Source organism: Pipra filicauda, unplaced genomic scaffold (assembly GCF_003945595.2).
Source record: "Pipra filicauda isolate LSUMZ 115617 unplaced genomic scaffold, ASM394559v2 scaffold387_size670060_pilon, whole genome shotgun sequence".
NCBI lineage: Eukaryota > Metazoa > Chordata > Aves > Passeriformes > Pipridae > Pipra > Pipra filicauda.
The window spans coordinates 155121-171623 of NW_024104517.1; the positions used below are offsets into that span (position 1 = coordinate 155121).

General features: G+C 41.2%; 1 protein-coding gene across 4 annotated transcripts; it reads left to right on the forward strand.

The window, feature by feature from the left end:
• The first annotated feature begins 3637 nt into the window (after positions 1-3637).
• CCL20 (C-C motif chemokine ligand 20) lies at positions 3638-8017 on the forward strand. 4 transcript variants are annotated; one of them, XM_027739125.2, is made up of 5 exons: positions 3638-5105; positions 5704-6074; positions 6300-6414; positions 7166-7243; positions 7511-8017. In XM_027739125.2, the coding sequence occupies exons 2-5, from the start codon at positions 5993-5995 to the stop codon at positions 7536-7538; spliced, it is 303 nt and encodes a 100-aa protein (XP_027594926.1). In that variant the 5' UTR covers positions 3638-5105; positions 5704-5992; the 3' UTR covers positions 7539-8017. The 4 variants fall into 4 exon arrangements, with proteins under 4 accessions (XP_027594926.1, XP_039240878.1, XP_039240877.1 ...); XM_039384944.1 differs by having other exon boundaries at positions 3638-5058; XM_039384943.1 differs by having other exon boundaries at positions 3638-4432; positions 4947-6074.
• Positions 8018-16503: the final 8486 nt, after the last annotated feature.

Genomic DNA, 16503 nt, shown 5'->3' on the forward strand with positions numbered 1-16503 from the left:
TCACTCCTCCCCTCAGCTGGACAGAGGAGAGATATGGATGCCAGGTGTCCACCCACGCTGCTCTATCACTCCTCCCCTCAGCTGGACAGAGGAGAGATAATATAAGGAAAGGCTCAAGGGTCAAAATAAGGGCAGAGATAGATCACTCACCAATTGCCAACATGAGCAAAACAGACTCAACCTGGGGAAATTAGTTTAATTTATCAAAGCAGAGCAGGATAATGACAAATAAGACCAAATCTTAAAGCACCTTCCCTCCACATTCTTTTCTTCCTGGGCTTAACTTTACTCCTGATTTTCTCTACCCCCTCCCTCCAGCAGCACAGGGGTATGGGAATGGGGGTTTTGATTGGTTCATCACCCATTACCTCTGCTGCTTCTTGCTCCTCTGGAGGACTCCTCATACTCTTTCCCTGCTCCAACATGAGCTTCTCTCTCCTTTGGGCCACAGGTCCTGCCAGGAGCCTGCTGCAGCATGGGCTTCCCAAGAGGTCACAGCCTCCTTTGGGCATCTCACTGCTCCAATGTGGGATCCTCCATGGGCTGCAGGTGGATTTCTGCTCCACTGTGGACCTCCATGGGCTGCAGAGGCACAGCTACCTCACCATGGACTACAGGGGAATCTCAGCTCCAGCACCTGGAGCACCTCCTGCCCCTCCTTCTGCACTACCTTGGGATCTGCAGAGTGCTTTCTCTCACATATCCTCCCTCTTCTATCCATTGCACAGGTTTTTATCCCCCTCCTAAATACATTATCCCAGAGGTGCTGCCACTGTTGATGATGGGCTCAGCCTTGTCAATTGACAAGTCCCTCTTGGAGCCAGATAGCATTGGCTCTGTCAGACACGGGGGAAGATTCCAGCAGCTTCTCAGAGAAGCCTCCCCTGTTGCCCATCCGCTACCAAAACCCTGCCATGCAAATCCAATAAAGACTATTTTTTTCATCCTTCTTTCCAATTGTAGGCTTTGTCTTCAGCTTTGATAGGCCCATTTCTGTGAAAAGGTGGTTGGCTATCCCAAGGGCTGTAGACAAAATAGAGTTAGCTTAGAGAGAAATCTGCTCTCAGAACACTGGATACTCAGCTTCTATATGTATTTAGCAGCAAGCAACCAGCAGTGCTAGGATGGATTGCCAAAGAGAAATGAGATGAAAAACGTGAAAGGATTTCTAAGTAACTTTCCTTGCTGAAAGATCACTTTCTGTGTTGAAAGATCACTTTCCAAGGTGTGTTCCCTTGGTGCTGGGATGTTCACAGGAGGTGCACCAGTCTCCTCATAACCTGCACTTTCGATAGGTGAGAGGTTAATTTCTCCCAACAGGCATATGATATGTCCATAATTGCATCAAAGCAATGTCATTCTATAGTATTTCTGGATCTGTAACTTAGGAAGTGCAACCTATAATTAGTAAAAATTGCCTTCTTCCTTCAGACGACAATTTTGTCAGTCACACAAGCATTGAAGTGCATGAAATCACCGGATTGCGTCACAGCCTCTAAAGCTCCAGAGATATTGAGCAAGTTACCTGTGGAACTTTTGTGCTTGGCACTTATTATGTATGTATACATCAGGGATTGTGCAATGATTAAATCCCTGCATTTGGCCATGATCCTTTCAGCTAGTGCCTTCTCATGCCCTTTGCTCTGTCAAAGGAGTCCTAAACCACTGGAAATTACAGAAGGGAATTTCCCCCATTCAGTTCTGTTTTTCCTGTATTGCTGTAATGCTTTATTTTCATCAGTTCAGACAAGGCAGTAATATGCATTAAAACAACATCTCTTTGTGAGGGTGAATAAACATGGAAATTTTGGTTAACTGCCAGTCAATTAACAAGTGTCAATGTTTCTCATTTTAGGGTATAGGTAAAGATATAGACAATGTCTAACATCCAAGTAGGTAAGAGATGTTTTGGGGTTTCTTATTTTACTCTTTCATGTTTAATATTAGACCTAAACTCATAAAGTGACTATAAGATATAGTCTATCAATCAAATAGTTAATGATCATAAAATTCCTTCTCTCTCTTCAGAAGTTAATGATGTGTTTTAAGCCTTGCATCTGTAGGGTTTTTTTAGGAGCTGCATGGTCAAATAGGTTACCATTGTGGGGCTACAGTTTCAAAGCTGATCCCCCCCAAAACAATGGCCATTTTTCCACTGGAATAGGGGTATTTATCAAGACTGAACTATTAAGTCCCTTCAGCACTTCAGACTTTCAGCAGGTCCTTTGGGATAAAAGAGAGGAGCATATTACCAGGATGCAGCAGCCTGGTGACCTGGAGAAGTGCAGATAGAGGGGCTCTAGCTTTGCAGGTGGTGTCTGACAGCAGTTTGACTCCCCAGCTCTCCTCTCTAGCATCCCCAAACTGCTCAAAACTGTCAGTTTCCATATATATATATATAAAACACACACATACACACACACATATATATCTATATATATATTACTATTATATGGAAAAGGCTCAGTTTTCCCTGATGCATTTCCTCTCCTTCCATAGCTCTCACTGAATGGCCCTGCAGCACTGGCACCTAGGCTGTCTTTGCCTCACCATTTGTAATACTGTTACCTAAAAAGAGCACTTGAATTAAACCTCCAAGACCCAATTTGTGAGCTTTAAAAGTCAGGCATCCTTTAATCGGCGCTGGGTGCACTGGGTATCATCATTACATGAGTATTCATTTTTCATTCCCCTCATTGATGTTCCATATTCACGACATTTCCCAAAACTTCTTAGCATATATGCATGTCCTTATAAGGTCTCTGAGGGTCTTCAGTGGTGTCCCTAAGTAACTGCCTTGTGAACTTCTTCAAGACAGTGCACCTGGTTAAAAAGTGATTGGGTGTTGCCTTGCTGGCTGTCTCACTTCCTCTCCTCATTGTTTCTTTAAATCACTTGGCTCAGCTATCTGTAGTTTCTATGTCGTAAATACTATCAGTTCTTGTTACATCTCTAAACCCCGACATCAATACATCCGGGAGGGTTTGAGCCTGTTCCTTCTGGCCCCTGGAACAACAGGAGGGGAAGCCTAGGAGAGGCTGAACACTTTGTCAGTCTGTGTTTTGGTGCTTTGTCTTATTGTGAGTGCAACATCAGGGAGGGAGAGCAAGGTCTGTGGGGGAATCTGAGCAGGGGCAACAGGAGGGAGGGAAACTGAGAAGCTTACAGCAAAGTCAAGTCAGGAAGACAAATAAGCTGGGAAACTAAAATAAGAAAAGGTGAGTTAAACGTGACAAACCCAGAAAAAATAATGTGGGCTTGATCATGGCTTGGGAAGGAACCCAAGTTTAAGATCATGTTCAGGAAAGGGCCACATTCAGCTGAAGTTTGAGTATCTGCAGGTGTATTCAAACTGGGCTTTCACATCCTCTCCAGGCCAGCCTGTCCCTGTTGGCCAGGGAAAGGGGGTTTCCATGTGGCTGATGGGAATTTCCCTTTTCACAACTTGGGTCTGATGGCCCTTGAGCTTTGGCTGTGCCCCTCTGAGGAGACTCTGGGACCAGCCCTCCCCACGTAGCCTCGCAGGCCCCAGGGCAGGGCAATGACAGCTTCCCTCGACCTGGCAGCCCCCCCGCTGACCCCCTCCATGTGCAGCCTTTGAATTGCAGCAGTATTAAGACACTAAACACAGGGAAACCAGGCTGGAAGTCTGGTTGGATCAGGGTGGACAATAGTCACCATCCACTTGTTCCCAAGGAAAAATGAATAGTCACCTCCCTTGAACACATAAGCACCTCTCTGTTTCTATATTTTTTTTTGCCCCCTGTTTGCATTATGGGATTGTAAAGGTAAAGACTGATAAGATACAGTGATGTGTCATATCAGGACTAGCAGAGCTTTTATCAGCCGTTTGCATTAAAACCCTTTGGCTATTTTTTTTTTAAATTACTTTGTGCAAATAAACTGAAGGCACTTTGTACACAAGAAGTACAAACAAAATGACAGTGCTCCTGAAGTTGGGGCCCCCCTCCTGGCTTTTGTTCTAAATCTAAATCTTAACCTTATCCTAATTTCCTAAATCAAACAAACCATGAGATAAAAGGAGCACTATAAGCACAAGTCCAGCTGCCACAGGAGGAGGCAGGATGCCAGCCTTGGTCACTGGTGGAGTGATGAAAACTGCCTGGGGGTAGGAATACAGGGTGAGCACTGCCTTCGTGATGTCATTGCTGAGGTATACAAACTGCTGGTGCTTAGGTAGCAGTGTCAAAGTTCAGATGAGATGATTCTCTCCAAAAAGCACTGAATGGAGAGGAAATAGAGCTGTAGAGTCACAGGGGAGACTTGAGATGCAAGGCCACCTCCATCTAGATAACAGCATGGCCTAGGAAATGGCATAAGAAACAAGCTGGGTATAGGTGTAACAGATTTGGGATCCTTGAAATCTGTGTGTTAATGAAAAAACTATCAAGCCAAACTGTCCTAATTTCAGGTATTACTATTCTAGTTAAGGTAGTTTGAGGCATTGCCTACTGTGGACAGATAGTCCTCAAAACAGCGCAGAAATAGCTGCATACTGAGAGCACTGATCTTTATGTATTTTTATGGCATTTCACTATGATCCATAAAACAGTTACATCAGGGCATGGGTTCTTTGTTGCCTCTTCCCTTGTCCCTTGGCCAGGGGCTGTGGCTCTGCAGAGAAGCATCTCCAGCATGTCTGGTGCCATGCACACTGCAAGGCTGCTAATGTATACCCAGCCATATGAGCTTCCCTAAATTGTGGCTATTGTACAGAGAAATTATTTTCTCTGAATAACAATCTATTCTGGAGTTCAAGCTGTTTACATTTCTAGAAAGAGGTATTGGCAGTCTGTGAAGGATGACCGTGCTCCTGAGCTCTACCTTAAGAGAAGCCACTTACAGCTCAGGTTACTCTAAGCAGCTGGAGTCAGTAGCAGCTCCTGTGTACACTGGCCTGCAGCCAATCCATTATTTTCACACAGATCCCTAAACAGCACGGGAAAGTACCGTCCTTCAGTGGCAGCTCAAACAGGGTGCTTGCAGTGATGACAGAGCCTCTCCCCGGTGGTTTCTCCAGAGTCATGTGAGGCAATTGTAAGATTCCGTGTTTTTGTTGAATGTTCAGGAGTCACAATACTCAGGTACGGTTTGGGATGGGAAAGCAACAAGCTACAGCTCTTGTTTATGAAGCAGCATTAATGCATTCTGGACAGCACAGATTCGGTGGAAAATACAGACCCTATTTCAGGTTGCTTTTAAGCTCGCTCTGTTTTAGATGAAAGTTCAGATGTGTAATAAATGGGCTGAAAGTGATGATAGGGAATACATGGTATAGGAAGCTGAAGAAACCTATTTCCATGAATACTCAATATTGCTCACATGTCCTTGCCAATACTACAATCTAGATTTCAGAAAGCAGTAATCTGCAAAGCCTGATGTTACTGTGTCAGCCAACCAGTTAATATTGATGTAGTGCTTTTATATCACCACAGCTAGTGACCCAGCTCCTGTGAGCACACCATACTGAAATGAATCTGGCTGGGTCAGCCCATCTCCACCAGCCCCCAGGCTGGGTTTATTAAACTAGAACACAGTAGACACACAGTTTCTGTAGGTAACATTGAGAGTTACCTACATTTGACTTTCCTCATTTCACAACCCACACTCCAACCCCTAAAGCTACACGTCCTTCACCCACAGAACCATTACCTCACAGACTTTTATTTCCTTTTCTTTTAGGCAGAATCTATTAAGCTACTTAAAAAAAAATAAAAAAAATATTTCCCAAACACACTGTTACACTCTTATCTCCGGTTATAGTACCAGGAAGGTGTGCTGGGGCCAAATCAGGCACGATGGAATTTGCCATGGGGAAACCCAGCACTGATGACAGTGGAACCCGCCCGCGTGTGAATTCCCGTGGCTCCTGCCACCCCTTTATAAGCAGGTGGAGGTGAGGCAGGGCTGGCAGAACAGGCAGGCAGCAGCAGAGCACTCACTGGAGCACAGCTGTGAGTGTGGACTGGGAATGGCTGGCTTTAGCAGCAAGAGCATGGTCCTGGTCTCCCTGATGGGGCTCCTGGCGCTGCTCCTGTGTGGCACCTCCAAAGGTGAGTGAACTCTGGCGTTCTGCCCCAGGAAGCGGCTCTTGGTGCTGCTCGCAGCTGGCAGCAGGAGGAGGGTGAGGTGGGGGGAATGCTTTCAGCAAAGTATGCTGCCTCATCCTCCTCTTCTGCCAGGAGGGAGCTGGATAGCTGGGTACAGCGAGTACTTAGACATCACAGCAGCACGAGCCAAATGGGTTTTATTTACTTTGCTGCTTTCCTTGATTCCAGCACACAGCAATCATGATTGCTGCCTGTCTTACACCAAAGTGCGTCTGCCTCGGTGGGCCCTGAAGGGCTACACTGAACAGCTCGCCAGTGAAGTCTGTGATATCCCTGCAATCATGTAAGTTACTTTTCAGAAGATCCTCCAGTTTTTCTGATGCATATTAACCTTAGGATGTCTGTTTGGGCAGAAATAATTATTTGAATGATTTTTCTTGCTTTTTCAAAAACCTAAATTAACTGAATAAATTGTATATAATACCTGTAAACAAAATACACAACCTGTAGTTGACAGGGACTACTAACTCATGGGACAGCCATACAATGTAAATAATAAATTCCTGACTGTTTAGGAATCAGCTGTGCAAACAAAGACGTGCTTCATTTCCAGCTGAGGGCCACTCTAGCCAACACAAGGTGTTCCCTTGCCAAGACCTGTTAGCAGACACATAAGTGACAAGAGTTCTCTTAATTCACAGAGATTGGATTTCCTTTTCCACAAGATTTTGTCCCTCCTAGATGTTGATCTGTCACCTTAGTTTGACAGCAACTAATCTCCTTAATCTTAGAAATTATTTCTGGTATCCAGTAAAGGTCTTTGTCTCAATGGATCAAGTAAATTGAACACAATTTTATGGTGCAAACAATAAGCAGCTATTACATTTAAATTTCATTGGATGTTTCTTTATGTTCATATAATATTGGAGGAGTTTGGATTATCCTATATCTAAATGCCATTTACAAAAGCAGTTGTTATTGTTCATTATATAGAGTAACTATGGCACCTTTTTTTACAAAATGGATCTTCACAGTATTTACTAGCAGGGATTTCTAATTATTTACTGATTTCTTTATCATTATCTCTTTTCCAGTTTCCACACCAACAGTGGGCTGAAGGCCTGTGTAAATCCTAAAGAAGGCTGGGTGAAGAAGCATCTTCTTTTCCTCAGGTAGGAATCTAAACATCTAAATAATGACAGGCTTATGAAAACAGGGCACATATGAAAGCTTGTTTCTCACATCTCCTGATGGCGTTGGTGAACACATTTGTCTTTCTATCTCCTGTCAGAATTGGCTACTCCTTTTTAGAACCTTCTCAGGGACAGTCGTGTCCACATGTCCCTTTGCCTAACTGAACTATTCTCTCAGAGAAGAAATCTATAACTGACCTGTGGCTGAGGTCTTCATTTATGTGTGTTCTCTCTTTTTTTCAACAGCCATAAGCTCAAGAGGATGTCAGCCTGATATGGTTTCCAGCAAGGAAATAAACATAGACATGGCTGAAGAATCACCAGGTTCAACCTCTTGGTTGAGATTGTCTTGTACACTGTTGTGTGCTCACTCACCTCCAACTCAGGCTTCTTTGGAACTGTTGAACTTCTCTAGTTGATTCATATTGCATCTCTGGTTTGCTTGAATTAAGCATTTTGTTACAGTTTCTATTTTTACTAATATGTGTACTGATATGGCATGATATTATTTAGTAAAGACTACCTTAAGCTGTTGTACAGAGTATTAAGTTTATTGCATGTTGTTTTTGTTTTGTTCCACATGTGTAAAGTGGCTTATTTATTCTATTTATTTTATTACTGTCTCGTGCCAAAATGTTTCCTTTTAGCTGTAGTTAGCATTATAATACTTCTTGAGCTATTGCTAAAGAAAATCTGCCTGTGGAAAAAAAATGGAAATTGGAGTTTAAAAAAAAATAAATGTTAAAATCGGCACTTTCTGTGTGATACGTTTATTTTTTTAATTAAAACACGTGACTTCCCCTTGAAATGAGTCCCTTTGCTTATGAGCCTCCAGCTGAAACAATTACACAAGTGGGTTGACACCTGTTAAAGGCACTTTCCACCTTCCTCACTTTGTTTGCCCTAGGGGTAGCTATGACCTCCACAGGATGTAATTGCTTCCTCACCCCCAGACAACTGCTATAAATCAAGCTTTTGCTTAACATGAAGACCTGTTCTTAGCTCAGTTTGATCTTAACTAGACTCGAGAGACTTTCTTTTACATGTTTCTCTATTTATTCAGGAGGAACCTTACACATACTGTCACTGGGCAAGCTTCTAGCCTGAGGAGGACTGATTATGGTAACACAGTCTGCTCTCAACTCAAAAGATGATATATCTCTAGAGGAGAAATTTGCAGTGCTTTTCTGCCCTTTTTATGTTTCCTATGGTATCCTATGGCTTCTGCCATAATGAGGTTTTCTTGGTGCAGGATCTCTTGATGGAGGTTAATGATGCCTGACAAAAGTAATGAGACTTCATGGAAGGTAGGAGATGGGTGCAGGTTGAATGGGGAAGGCTGCTCAGCTCTTTACATACTATTACATGGCACACATGAAATTCAGGGATGTGACCATGTAGGCTGTGTAGTTCTCTCACTCTCAGCACTGGAGTATTATGGATAAATTTACACCTTGGCTTGGTACCTTTTAGTCATAGAGATACAAGCATTAATTTTAATTTAAACTGAGAGAGAATATATTTTTGGTGCCCTTGAGAGAGGAGCTGAGATGAATTGGGTTTTTAAAATGATGGTCATGAGTGGAAGGCTGTTATGTTCCGGTTTCAAAACTTGCTAGGACTTAAACAATCCGCTTGTCACTCTGCCAATCTGGGAACTGTCAGTTCTCTGTGAGTGAAGCTCTGAAGGAGCGAGATAATTTAGCTTTAATTTTCAGCAGGTGGATTTCATGTCCTTGATATAGAGGATATCAGGTGAGAAGCTATCAGCTTTCCAGGGAGGAGCTATTACCCAGCATGTTCCCTAATCCTTCCCCCATATCTTCTAGAACTGGTGCGGGCTCCGGTTTGGGATCAGAGAGTTTTTAGGCTAAATCAGCTACCAACAAAATGGTACAGACAAGACTAATGGATCTGTGTTAAAAGTGTCAGAAGCCGAAGTTCCCCAAGCCTACCCTGGGAACAGGTGAGCATTGGTGGAGATGTTAGGAACCAGAGCTGTCATGAACTTGGTGCAGAAAAGCCTAGAGACCAAGCTAGTGAATTCAAAGCAGGGGAGCAAAATAAGAAAGTGAAGACAAATGTGTGAAATTCTGTGGGTGGTTCTTTACTCCCTAGTTGGGCCTGTTAAAAGTTTTGTATTGTTTCTATAACTTGTCCTTCCTCTGGTCATCCATGGTTGCATTGCTACAAAACCCCACATGCTTCATCCATAGAGCTATGACTTGTGAGATTTCTTTTTAGTTCCTCTTATTCTGGTTGAACTTTTTTTATATCCAACCTCTTCTGAAGAAAAAAAAAAATAAATATTTGTTTCTATGCCCAGTATCAGAAATAGATAAGGTTGTTATGTTACTGGTACAAAAGTCTGTGTAAAAATAACATGTCCCTCCATTAATTCCTGAGGATAAAAACAAGTATTATAAGCAAGTGCTGCATCTCCAAAATCATCAGATCAGAGGCACATTTTTGTAAGTAACCTTAAGTGCTCAGTTAAAAGTTCTGACAGCTCTGTAAATCATGACCATTTCTAGGAAAACTTGAATCCTGATTACTTTGGTGGGACTGTTTTGCATCTCTGTAGGTGAGTTTCTTTTTCCTCTCTATCTTTGGCCTTCAGCTCCTAATTCAGCATGTGCAATTTTGTTGAATAATTTGAGATGCAGTATTAGATGATGATGGTAATTTGGGGACTTTTCCCCTTCTATTTACATAATTTTTCAAATCGAAATTATTTTTTCTTGCGAAGTGCTGAGGCTTTTTACTACAGCTTGGATATCACTTGGGAATTGGGTATAAGAGCTTTTCCTTCAAAGTCTCAGCACAACTTCATACTTCACTTTCAAAATCTCCTTCTTGTGCTGTACTGAGACCAGTCCTCAGTGATTCTTGTGCCAGCTGGAGTATTACTATTGAATCCTATTTGTGCATATTCTTTCTGTGTTCTTTTTGTTTGTTTGTTTTTGGTGCATTTTTAAAAAAATATATGTTTTTGCTTCCTTTTTAATTTCTTTTTTTCCTTCCACAAAGCAATCTCACACCAGTTCCAGTCAAGACACTGCAGCATTTTGTTTTGTTAGGATCCTTGACAGAATACTTTCTGTTCACATAAGAATCATAATTAGATTTACTAATTTCTTATTTTTTTTTTAATCCCACCCCTGCACAAAGCAACAAAATAACTGTGCATGGAAACTGATTTTTGTAAGGAATAGCAAATCTTCTGCTGATTTAATTTTGCTGGAAAAATATAAAACCTGATGCATTTCACCTGCTAGGCAAGTACTAAGAAGTTATTTGTTGCATTACTCTTCAGCTGATAGTAGCTTTTGGCTATCAGTTGAAGACTGGTTTTTTGTTCCTCATCTATTTTTTCCACCTTCCACACAAAGGGGGGTTATAAAGCACCTGCAAATCCAAGAGACAAATGGGTGAAGACCCTTATCCTGCAGTGTGCATGTTTTCAAGTATATCTGAAATCCAAGCACTACTGGGTGTGTTTAGTGTCAATGGCACTTTTAGCTCCTAGGGATGTTGATAATTGGTCAGTTATTTTCAATTGCCAATACCAATGAGCCCACATGTAGCCTGACTTCACTCCTGATGAACTGGAATGCATCATTCTGTAATTTTGTTGAGAATTGAATCAGGGAACTCATGAACCAAGAAGGGCTTTAAGCTTGTGATACTATCACTTGATTCTAATGACATCCATCCAGCTGGATAAACATCAAACCAATACATATGGATCAATTGTAACAAGCCTTCTGTATGCTGAGTTAAGCTGTGTTACACCCTGGCAGTCTTGTTCCAAATACCAGGCTACAGGCAACATCCTTTGCCAAAATATGAATCATAAAAGAAGCTTTTATCACCAGACTAAATCCAGTGCATTGTTCATGCTAAGTTTACTATGCAATTATAGTTGTATGATCGTACATAAATGAAAACTATGATCTGTGTTCCCATGATGTCGTGGTTTCTGTGTTCTGGGAGGTGTCGGCCTCAACTGTGCAGTGTTGCAGTCCTAAAACCCTGTAAAGGCTTTTAAATTGCTGTGTTTCTTCCTTCTGAACTTCCAACTGCAGATAGCTTCCAGCCAAAGCTCTCCTAGAGTTGCTGGTGTTAGAACATTTAAACAGTATACAATAGGTGCAGTCCTGTGGCTGCTATTATACATTGACCATAGTAGCTCATGTAAATGAATCCAGGCACTTGTTTAATAGTCTTTTATCTTCCTTGAATTTATAGCATTATTCAAAGATTATGCAATCAAAAATACATATTAAATGTAAAAGCAGCAGATGAAATTTAGAATACTGTATGGTTAAAACAGAAATATAGTACAGGAAAAGTAGAGACTAAAATACTATTGTTAATTCTTCTTATTAATATACAACAACATTTCTGTAGTTTTGCTTCTATGACTTCAGTTATATCCCCAAAATAAAGTAACAATTTTATTTGTAAGCACCTGCATCTACGTTTCCGTGTTCCTGAAGTTTTGCTGCACTCTAACTTTACTGCTGGAGATGGATGTAGTGGTTCACAGCCTTTAGAGAAGATTTAGTGTGCTCAGGCCAGCATTAGCTCTTTCCTGTGCCACAGTGAATGAGAAGACACACAGGGGTAGCTGTAATAAGCTATCAGATATGCTCTTCTGTTAGCTGACACTTGGTAAGACATGTTCATGGTGAGAATGAGGGAGAGAGAGAGAAACCAACTTCTGAAAATGGGAATAGTGTGGCCCAGCACTTGGGATTCCTGGTGAGAAAGCCTGAATGATAGGATCCGTGTGATAGACAGCTACAGGATAAAGTAGCTTAGGAAACATGAAACACTGAAATAGTTCAGTTGGGGTACCATGATTAGTGAAGCCATGTGCCAAAGTGTACAAAACAGTGCACAAAGCATTTCTAATTTCTTAGCCAAAATTTAGGTACACTTGTGATTCAAGCTGTAACTGTCTTCTCTCGTGGCAATGTGCCCATAAGCAAAGAAAAGCAGAACATTTATGTGTAGGCAAAAATGTTATGTGTAGGATGGCCTAGTACAACAAGTACTCGACTCTTCCTATAGCTTTTGGATGACAAAATTTAGTCAAAACGTATATCGTTCTGAGCGTGGCTTGCAAGGGAATAAACCCTGTACCAAGAATTCATACACACAACTATTGAGGTGGCAGCAGATGGCATCCTAAGGTACCAAGGGCAGAGAAACATTACAATCTATTAGGAGCTACAGACTCACACCTGGAGGGAACAGCAGGTGCTGTGTATGCACTGACTGATCAAGCCATCTGATTAGAGTCGTGCCAGTGAGATGGGTTCAAGTGAGTGGTCCAATTTGCAGTGAAACTGTCAATTACACTGTCAAGATTAAACTAGTAATTTAATATCCTTGCAGCATCATTGGTCAGGCACAAAGCTACTGATAACACTATAAACTTACAAGGTAGAAAAACAGGAATTTGATAGATTTAACGTGGCAGATAAATCAAGCTGTAGAGCGGCTTCCAAATGTGGCAGTATCTCATGTATGAATAAGCTGTGTTATACAGCTGTATTTAGGGAATACAAATCAAAATGTTCATGTAAAAGTTTGCCATGCATATTTGAAAAATAATATTTTAGCTATATGTCCTACTACAGTGATTTGGTTTTTTTTCAAATGTACATTTAATAGAGCTGGTTCAAAAAGATGATTGTGTTCCCATGAGCATCTGAATGTTTCATGTTGTTATGACTCAGAGTAAATGGGGAAAATGTCTTTCAGAGATGATGCAAATCTCAGAGATATATCAGATATTGCAAATCCCAGAGTTGCTCACTCTACAGCATCCTCCAATTTGGTATGAGAGTAGGCAAAAAGGTTTCATTAATTTGAAAGTGGGTAGTGCTGTATTATTGCTTATTACGATTGATGGATGATATACACTCATCTTGTTTCACACATCCATATGAAGTACATTGAAATGATGGTAAAGAAACTTAGAAAACAAGACAGTGTAATAGGATTACCACACTTAGTGAAGGCATACAGAATCATAGAATGGTTTGGGTTGGGAGGGACTTTAAGGTCATCCAGTTTCAACCCCCCTGCCCTGGGCAGAGACATCTTCCATTAGAATGGATTGCTCAAAGCCCTATCCCACCCCATCCAATCTGGCCATGAAACTGATTTATAGAAAACATAATGGTTTATGTGAAATGTTTAATAAATTTTTGCATTATAAAAATTAAACATAAAATCACAAAAGAGTTACTTTGGCTTTTTTTTTCCTTTTTTTTAATTAAAAACAATGGTGAGATGAACATACTTTTACTTTAGTGGAACTGTGTTTTCTTAAAACGAAGTGGCTTTCCCTACTTATCTTTTTCAATGCTACTCTACGCTCACTAGAAATCCTGTTATTTGTCAGGAGTTTTTGCTTCTCCCAGCTCATAGTTTGACCCAATTGTGTATTATGTAGATGTAGAAGAGCTTCTCTATTTTTCTCACTAGGTGCGTCTAGAAAATTCTGCTTTTATCTTGCAGCTCAGACAATGTGACCGCAGAATACTCATGTAATTACCCCATACCATCAGCTTTGCCTTGTCTTGACTGGAGGATGCAGACCTCTACTAAACCAAAAGGTCTTCAGCCCCCCACGGTCTGGGCCATGGAAAGAAAGATTAAAGGCTTTCTGAGGTCTTCTCTGAAATGCTAAAATAAGTATCTCTTACTGTTTTTTTTTTTTGCATTGAGTTTTTTTTGTTGTCAGGTAAGCTCATCAGCTTTGCAAGGTTAAAGAGAAGAGCTCCCCCTTAAAAAGTGGACAGCAAGGAAAAACTTGTTTCAGCTAAGTGAAAATTTGACTGAAACAAGTAAGTATGTATGGAACTGCCTGACTGCATGGGATAAGCAAACAATTTGTCAGCGATGGAAGTCAGAAGAAAAGAGCAAAGAAGAGACTGTTCCTTTTTGATACTCATTATTATCTCACTGTGGGTGAACAGCACATCCAACTATTTCTGTGAAAAGAAACTGGTAGGTGCCACACTTTCTTGGTAAATTGCAACTAGTAATTTTTTTTTTTAATTTGAGATTTTTAAATTGATGAAAACAGCCATACAAAGATTGAAAACAATCTTTGGGAAAGAGAACACTTTGTCTGTTCTATAACACACTGTCATTTCTTTCTCCTAGAATAGCTCTTACCTAGCAAACAGCAAACTCCCAGAAGATCGCATTCCTTATACAAGTAATAGAGTTTTAAAATTTTTCATGGCTGTGGCATAATGATTAGTACTGGAAATAACAGAGCAGAAGTGAGAAGGAGCTCTAGCAATGCACGGAGAAGTGTATGCATGTAGCCAAGTCTGTTTGGGCAAGAAGAAGCAAGTTATCTATGCCAGAATGAAACAACCTTGAGAAAACATTATGTAAACCCATTTAATTCAGCAAGCAGGAACAAGGAACTATCAGAGCACAGTCCTTCTGCATTTGACAGACATGACAATTATGAGAAAGGACAGCACACAAAAACTCCCCTTAGTAAAAATTCACTGCACCCAATACTGACATAACAGAAATAGGAAGTGGCTTTCTACATCTTTCCCTTAGCTCAGACTACTCTTGTGCTGACCTTTCTGATTGAGTTCAGCACACCACAGACTGACCTACTTCAGAGCAAGTGGGTCATGATACAACTTTAAATCAGGAAGCTTAAAACCCACTCTTCTCTGTGAGCATGTTTGAGTCAGAAACACTTGCTTCTTGTTATCCTTAGGATGGTACAGAAACACTTGCTTCTTGTTATCCTTAGGATGGTACATTGGCTCAAGAAAAGACTGGCAGAACAGGAAGAACTCAGGGTTCTCAAAAGGAAGCTCTTCATTGTAACTGCATTGATTTTGCTTCACACTGTCTGACATAGTTGTCTGCAGCATTGTAGATAAGGGTGTATTGCAGTCTTTCAAAGGCTCTTGAATATAGACTGATCAGGTTTATAGTATCTTAACTTTCTGCCACTCCTGGAAGCAGCTGACGTAAGCAAAAATGCACAGGGAGCAACTGATATATAAGTTATCTTTCCAGGCTGATATGACCAATGCTTTTCATCTCTGTACATAAAAGCTGATTATTTCATCCTGGATGTATGTCTCAGCACCTAATTTTTCTTTCCAGTTGAGATATCTTTTAACTCCCTACAGTGTGCATTCTTTAAAGATGGCCTTTCACGACTCAGATACTTGTGTGCAGTCCTGAGATAGTAAAACAATATTAGGGCAGCAGTTTTGCATCTAAATTTTCCATCCAAAAGCATACACTAGTCGCTCATTTCCATGAATTTGAAAAAGAGCTGTATTTCTGCTTAACAATCAAGGTTTAATGGTATGGACATCTGCTCAGTCTGCTGTATCATCAGAATTCCTCTTTGACTAGGCTTCGAATAGTAAGTCCCGCTCTTCACTCCTTCACCACAGTTTTACCTTTTCTGCCTGAAGCCTCCTCAGGTAATCCAACCTGTGCTACAGCTCTGGTTCTGATTTGTCATAAAGACATGCTGTTAGTCACTATAAATGTATTTTGCATCCAGGCCTGCCCTGGGTAGCACTCTGGGAAAAGCTTTGTCTCAGCACAGTGTTAGCCCCTCGTCCCCCACCCAGGTGGTCAGCAATTTGTTCTAGTTACTGCACAGGAATGGAGCAAACAAGGCCATTATGTCAGTGCCTCTTTGGGTCACCCTGCGTAGCAGGCACAGAGCTTAGAGCAATTGGCTTCTGTCGTGACTCCACTGCTCCGTAATCTCCTGCTTACAGAAGCAAGGAAAGGAGGTGAAAGCTGAGGCCTGATTTGACTTATTATCTTCAAGTGCCATTATTGCATCTTAATCCCAGCTGATGACAAGCTGTGAGGTGTCTGTGTTCAGATGGAGATTTACTTCAAGAAAGTGAGGGGAGAAGGTGCTGAATCAACAGGTACTGACATCATGGAGCTTTGGAGCCTTTCCACTACCCTCTCCCCTGTTTTGACTGGAGCTGCATTTCCTTTTGTGTCTCATGAATAACCAAAAAAAAAAAGCTTGTTGGTATAAGATATTGAAAACCTTGAAAAAATGATTGCTCAAGAATAGCACGATAATTGATTCAATGATGCAAACTCAACCTTGGAGTACAGAATTGAAGAGATGTTTAATATGTGAGTTATAGTGGAACTGCAGACACTCTTCATTTATGTTCCAGAAATGTATTAAA